The following is a 6,006-nucleotide window of genomic DNA, read 5'->3' as shown; positions in this document are numbered from 1 at the left end:
AAGTATACAATTTGTTTTTATTTACAATACCCTATAAAAATGTAAATTTAGAAACTTTTATTTTCATTAATTAGAACTGAACAAAAAAGATAATGCACAGTAAGGAAAAAATAATAATCAAGTATTCACTTGATCAGTTATGAAGGGAAGGTAGTAGGACAGGCGCAGTGGAAACCGTCAGTAGATAATGGTAGAGGGAAGCTAGGAAATGTCACTGGGAAACAGCTGGTGGAGCCTGGGGCTACAGAATGGGAAGAAATGGAGACTGTGAACAAGGACAGCTGGTTATAACAGAGGATCTTACTGTTGTACAACACATGTATGTGCAAAATGTTTATTCTCTTTAAATATCATAACCTGTCCCCCTCACTACATTCAAAAAGGTTAAGGACAGCAGAAAGTAGATCAGGACGGTCATGTAAAATTAATTCAGATTTAATTTTCTTCAGGGCTGTAATCACTAGGAATCAAAACCCTTTATCCTGGTTGATTGCTGAATGGGACAGGGGTAAGTGGAAAAGATCATGGCAGGCTGTCCCTGCTAGCATTCAAACCCAGGCCCCTGGCTGCCTGGGAAGGGGCCTTGGGTGAGATGAAATAGCAAGGACAGCATTCTGCCATGGTGCAGAGACTGAAGAGCAAAGCAGGCCAAACTTAGCTTCCATGGTTACATTTGGATGTTCCTACCCATGACACCAAATAAAAATGGGGAAGAGAGAAGTAAAGCATGGCTTACTGAAGGAGTCTCAGGAAGACAGGGCGAGCGTGCAAAAAGCGACACTGCCAAAGCAGGCTATAAGTGAGGATCATCCTGGGTGATCTTGAATGCACTTGAGGGGACAACTGTAGTGGTAGCAGGAAAAAGGTGTAACCGTGTGCTGTTTCCATTAACATGGACAGAAACAAAGAAAATACAGGTGGAAGGAGAAACAGGACTTAGTCTAGACCTGGGCATCAGCCAATTAAGAGTTCTGATTTTATTAAATGTGCTGCATACCCTGTATTTATACTAAAACAAGTAGAACCCAATAATTACAAAATGGAATAGAAACTCATTAAAAACACATCAGCTGGTTTGTATCTGGAGGAGGTATAAGTCAACTAAATATTTTTCAATCTAAAACTCATTCTTTAAGGACCCTCTGAAGGCCACGTAAATGTATGTATAGGGGTAGAGTGAGTGTATGCATATCTATATCTTGATTTCTACTTGATTGGCTCTCCTATAGTCATATTAATATGGGGCAATGAAAAAAAAGACTTCAATAGGATGAGGGAAGGAATACTTTGGCAGGCTATAATCTACTCTGAACTGGAATAGTGGTGGTGGGATAGAGGGAGAGATTATATTTGTGTATCTAGGGCAAAGAAAATGCAAAATTGAGTAAAAGTAGGACATGCAGAATTGTAACATAGAATGTAAAGAAGAAACCAGCAGAAGAATCACCCAGCCAAATTTCACAGAGCAGTGGGGAAATATCTGGCATTTAGAGACAACCCCTGTGAACAGGAATCGATCCCACAAGACTTTGCTTTGGGGAATAAGCTACCTTCCCTCCCTCATTAAAAACACTCCATTGGTGATGGCAGCAGTGCAGGTGGCGGCCAAAAGGAGGTACAGGACACATTTGGAGATCTTTTATCGTATCCCCTGAACTAGCCTATGGGTATAAAGAAAGAGAGAAAGGAAACTTGTTTGTATAAATGAGTTAAAATAGAAGGTAATCTTTTGTGTTAAAGTTACATCCTTGTTAAGCATTCTCATAACAAAACACCCAAGATATTTCTTTACCCTTAGCATGTAGTCAATTTCTATGAGGGCACTGTTGCACCCAGTACAGTTTTTTATATCTAGTAGATAAACACAAATAGTTAATAAATATCAATCTCTTCCACCAAATTCAGTTTTATCCCCCCCACTCATCCCCCAATCGTAACTTCTAAAGTGCCAACTTTAGTGAGATGTGGAACTCTCCTGTTCCAAACTTACTGCAGTTTTGTCTCCAGCAAGTTCAGTTTCTGCCGGTCAACATAGCGAGAAAAGAGGGATACTAGGTTTGTGGGTATAGAGATTGGCTTGGCCAGGGCTGCTTGGGGAATCCGTAGAAGTTCTCGGGTTGCCATGAACATCACCTCCGTCCTGATAAGAAAAAAACATAACAATATGAGAAAAAAAATTAAAAGATTACCTAAAAGATCTTAAGAGAAGAAACAGTCCATACTGACCACTGATTATTTTGTGTTGATTCCGTGGCAGAGTCTGAACTCTGTAGGTCTTCCCCACGGCTCAGGAGGATGAGGAGCAGTGACAGGCCAAACTGGAAAAGAAAGAGGGAATCAAACTCAACACTGCATCTCAACCCCCTTCACCACTGCTGAGGGGATCCTAGCATTAGATGCGGAACAGCACTAAATCAAAATGCCTTTGCTGCTGCACTTTTCTGTGAAACCAGGCAAAGATCAGGCAAGCATGAGCTGAAAGTCTCCCCCCCGTCTCCCAGCTTTATTTTTGGCCCAGCAGCAACCACGCACAGCCAATGGCAACGGAAAGTCATAGTGTCCCAACTGGCCTCTCTGTTTCCCACCCTGAGGTGGAAAGATGATTCTTCCTTGCCATGGATAATGTGGGATTTGGCTTTTCTCCTATTTAGAAGAACCAAAATGGATTAAAAAGGAAAGTCAAATGAAGATAAACTTTGATACAGAAAATAAAGTTCAAAGAAAAAAATTAAAAACATATTAAATGGAGTAAGATATTTTGAATTAAGAAAAAAAGTGTTAAGAACTACAGAAAAATGTATAGAGCAGGGTAACGGAAATACATGTTATATAGAGAAAATTTTCTTAGGACACACCTATCTGGAAACATAAAGGCTTAAAGAAGATGTTAATAGTGGTCTAAAAAACAACAAGAGAGAAAGGATAAAGTGATGTATTAACCATATCCAGGATTATTGAAATTCAGCAGCATGCTTTAGAGACTGAAATACATAAAAACAGGTTTTCTTCAGTGGACAGTAGAAGCAAAGAACAGTCTAAAGGGGCAAAAAATGAAAATACAAATAGGGACAAGAAGGACTAACTTACAAATATGAATCATAGCTAGAAGGGATCATACACGACGGCTGGCAACATTTTGAGATTCCATCCCACCTTTCTGAGTTCACATCATTCAGGATAGGTAACCTTGCCTTTCCATAAAATTTCCCTTCATGTTACTGTCAGAAAAAAAGCACTACTGCCTTTACCAAAATTAAAACTAAGAGACCAAATAACAAGAAGGCACACCTCTGATCACTCCAGAACTCAACCTTGCGTTCCCCAAGGCACTGTCCCCTCTTCTGCCTCTGATGTCCTGCCCTTCAGTCATGCTTTGGCAGGTGTTCAGGTGCAAGGAATAAAGAGGCCTTGAGACTACTTTTTTACCTCTATTGTACATAGGATGGCCCTTAATGAGTACCTACGATATACTGGCATTATACTGAATCATTCACAGCTCACATTTCATTTAAGTATCAGGACAACCCTGTGAAGTTTACAATACACCTCCACTTTACAGATTAGGAAACTGGCTCAGAAAAGTGAAATAAGCTGTCTAGGGTCACAAAGCTAGAAAGTGGCAACCAAGGACTGAAACCTGGTCTGTTTGAAAACTCACGTTCTTTCTTTCATATTATGCTTTCCCTAGGAATCTCTGGATTTTTAACGTAACGCCAATAAAATATAAAATGGGAGATTCAGCTACTTATAGTCTTATGACAACTGCCTACCTAATACGCCTTCTTCCTCATTATCGGAACTGATTTTATTTGTAGTGACAATGATGTGAACTTAAAGATATTTTGTAGCCTTCCCCGCAGTTAGGTGTGGCCATGTGACTATATTCTGGCCACTGATATTAAATAGAAGTTGTTGGTTAGAGCTCCTGGAAAAGGTTCCAATAACAAGGATAGACAGCTAATCCACACCTTTTTGCCTTCCACATCCACCCTTCTTCCTGCATTCAACCAAGTCTTGAATTCCACGACCATCTTGGACCATGAGGGATCATGAATGTGGAAGCTACTGCTAAGAATGGCAGAGGAAAAAAACTAAAGGAGCCTGGATCATCAATGACACTGTGGAGCTTCTTTCTATACTAGATTTATTTCACTTGAGATAGATAAAGTCCTATTTTGTTGACACCACTGTTATTTCTAGCCTGTTATTAGGAGCTTGCCTTGTTTTACAAGTTGCCATAGCCATAGCAGCCATTATTTTTATCTGTAACTCAAATTTAAACACTTCACGAAGTTCAGGGACATAAAAGGACAAGAATACCTTGTTTTGGAGCACAGCAGCGAGGTGAGGATTGGAGGGTGCTGGTGCAGCTGCACTTTGAGGTAGGTTCATTAGCTGTTGCAGAAGGCTGGTGACAGTCACTGATGGAAGATGATAGAGGAGGAGAGAGAAGGGACTCAATAAGCATGGCAGCACCTACAAAAAGTAAATAAAAACATTACATTCTGGCAACTGGTTACTTCGGTTACCTTCCATCAGTGGGCATGGATGGAAGGATGCTCAGTCATATACTCAACCATTTAAGGCAAGATTTAAGAAAAATGAGGTGATGAACTTAGCAGATACGACTAGAGTCTTAACAATGGATTCTAAGGTACCTACTAGGAACTTTTTCATTTCAATTTGCATTGGAAATGCCACCACTTTGTGTGAACTAAGGGTGTAAAATCATTTCCAAATACATACCAAGACTCATGCTAAAATCATCAGTATTTTAACTAATTCCACAAATATTTAAATGCCTACAATGTGCCAGGCACTGTGGGCTAAAAACAAATGATAAACAGGACATAGACCCTCAGGTATCTTAAGTACAGTGAGAAAGATGGGGGTAAATTGGCAATTTCAAAATTTCGTGAGAAGCACTCTAATAGGTTAAATTCAGAGTTACTACAGAATTACTGAGTGTTTTCAGACTCAGTTGTATCTTGTTTTATTTTTATAATAGCTCAATGAAGAAATGGAGAAATGATTAAACAATTTTCAGAGAAGCTAAGTGATCAGAAACTCAGTGTTCAGAGTCACCTAGCTAGTAGCTAGAATCAGAACCCCCGGCTGGTGAATTCTAGCCTTCTAGTTATTCGTTTCTTTTTGTATGTGGCCCAGACAGGAAAGTTAAAATATATAGCTATTAATATAAATAACTACATTATATACTTTATAATATAACTATATTATTATGAAAGGAAATCAAGAGTGCTTCCAGGCACTCAATGTCCATGGTGTAAAAAGTGATGGCTGGTTTTAATTTAAATGGTATCCAAGAACAGAGAGTAAAACACTTTGTGTGGTACTCTAAATAAACAAAGCTTTTATTATGAACATTTTAAAACACACAAAAGTACAAAGAACAGTATAATGACGTTCATATACTCCCTACCCAACTCAAAAACAAATTATCAAGATTTTACCAATCTTACTAAATAAATCTATGTCCCTCTTGTATTGTATTATTTCATCCAAAAATAGTTGTTTGTATCTCTAACAAAATCTCTCACAATATCACACCTGACAAAATTAACAATAAATTTTTTTTGGACAGAGTCTTGCTCCGTCATCCTGGGTAGAGTGCAGTGGCATTATCATAGTTCACTGCAAGCTCAAACTCCTGGGCTCAAGTGATCCTCCTGCTCCAGCCTTTGAGTAGCTGGGACTACAGGTGCACGCCACTGTGCTTGGCTAATTTTTCTATTTTAGTAGGGATGGGGTCTCGCTCTTGCTCAGGCTGGTCTTGAATTCCTGAGCTCAAGCAATTCTCCCACCTCGGCCTCCCAGAGTGCTAGTATTACAGGCATGAGCCACCACACCTGGCCAATTTTTTAATATTATTTACTCCAAATTCAAGTTTCTCCAATTGTCTCAAAAATATTTTTTAGCAGCTAATTTATTCTAATTATGATTCAGACAAGATCCCCAGGTTCCATTTGTCTGACAAGGCTTTTTTTT

The 6,006-nt window shown here is 39.1% G+C and overlaps 1 protein-coding gene across 1 annotated transcript in view; it reads right to left on the bottom strand.

Moving 5' to 3' along the window:
• The window catches only part of PATL1 (protein associated with topoisomerase II homolog 1 (yeast)), a 32,833-nt gene continuing 26,827 nt past the window's right edge, over positions 1-6,006 (bottom strand). Inside the window, exons 16-19 of the mRNA XM_012643970.1 lie at positions 4,321-4,476; positions 2,227-2,318; positions 1,991-2,140; positions 1-1,661 (exon numbers count right to left, since the gene is read on the bottom strand). Coding sequence (XP_012499424.1) covers positions 1,640-1,661; positions 1,991-2,140; positions 2,227-2,318; positions 4,321-4,476 — 420 coding nt within the window. The 3' untranslated portion in view covers positions 1-1,639. The remainder of the gene's footprint in view (positions 1,662-1,990; positions 2,141-2,226; positions 2,319-4,320; positions 4,477-6,006) is intronic.

Source organism: Propithecus coquereli, unplaced genomic scaffold (genome assembly GCF_000956105.1).
Source record: "Propithecus coquereli isolate 6110/MARCELLA unplaced genomic scaffold, Pcoq_1.0 Scaffold202, whole genome shotgun sequence".
In the NCBI taxonomy this organism is placed as follows: Eukaryota; Metazoa; Chordata; class Mammalia; order Primates; family Indriidae; genus Propithecus; species Propithecus coquereli.
The sequence above is the reverse complement of the archived record's forward strand: the minus strand, read 5'-3'. Positions and strand labels throughout refer to the sequence as shown.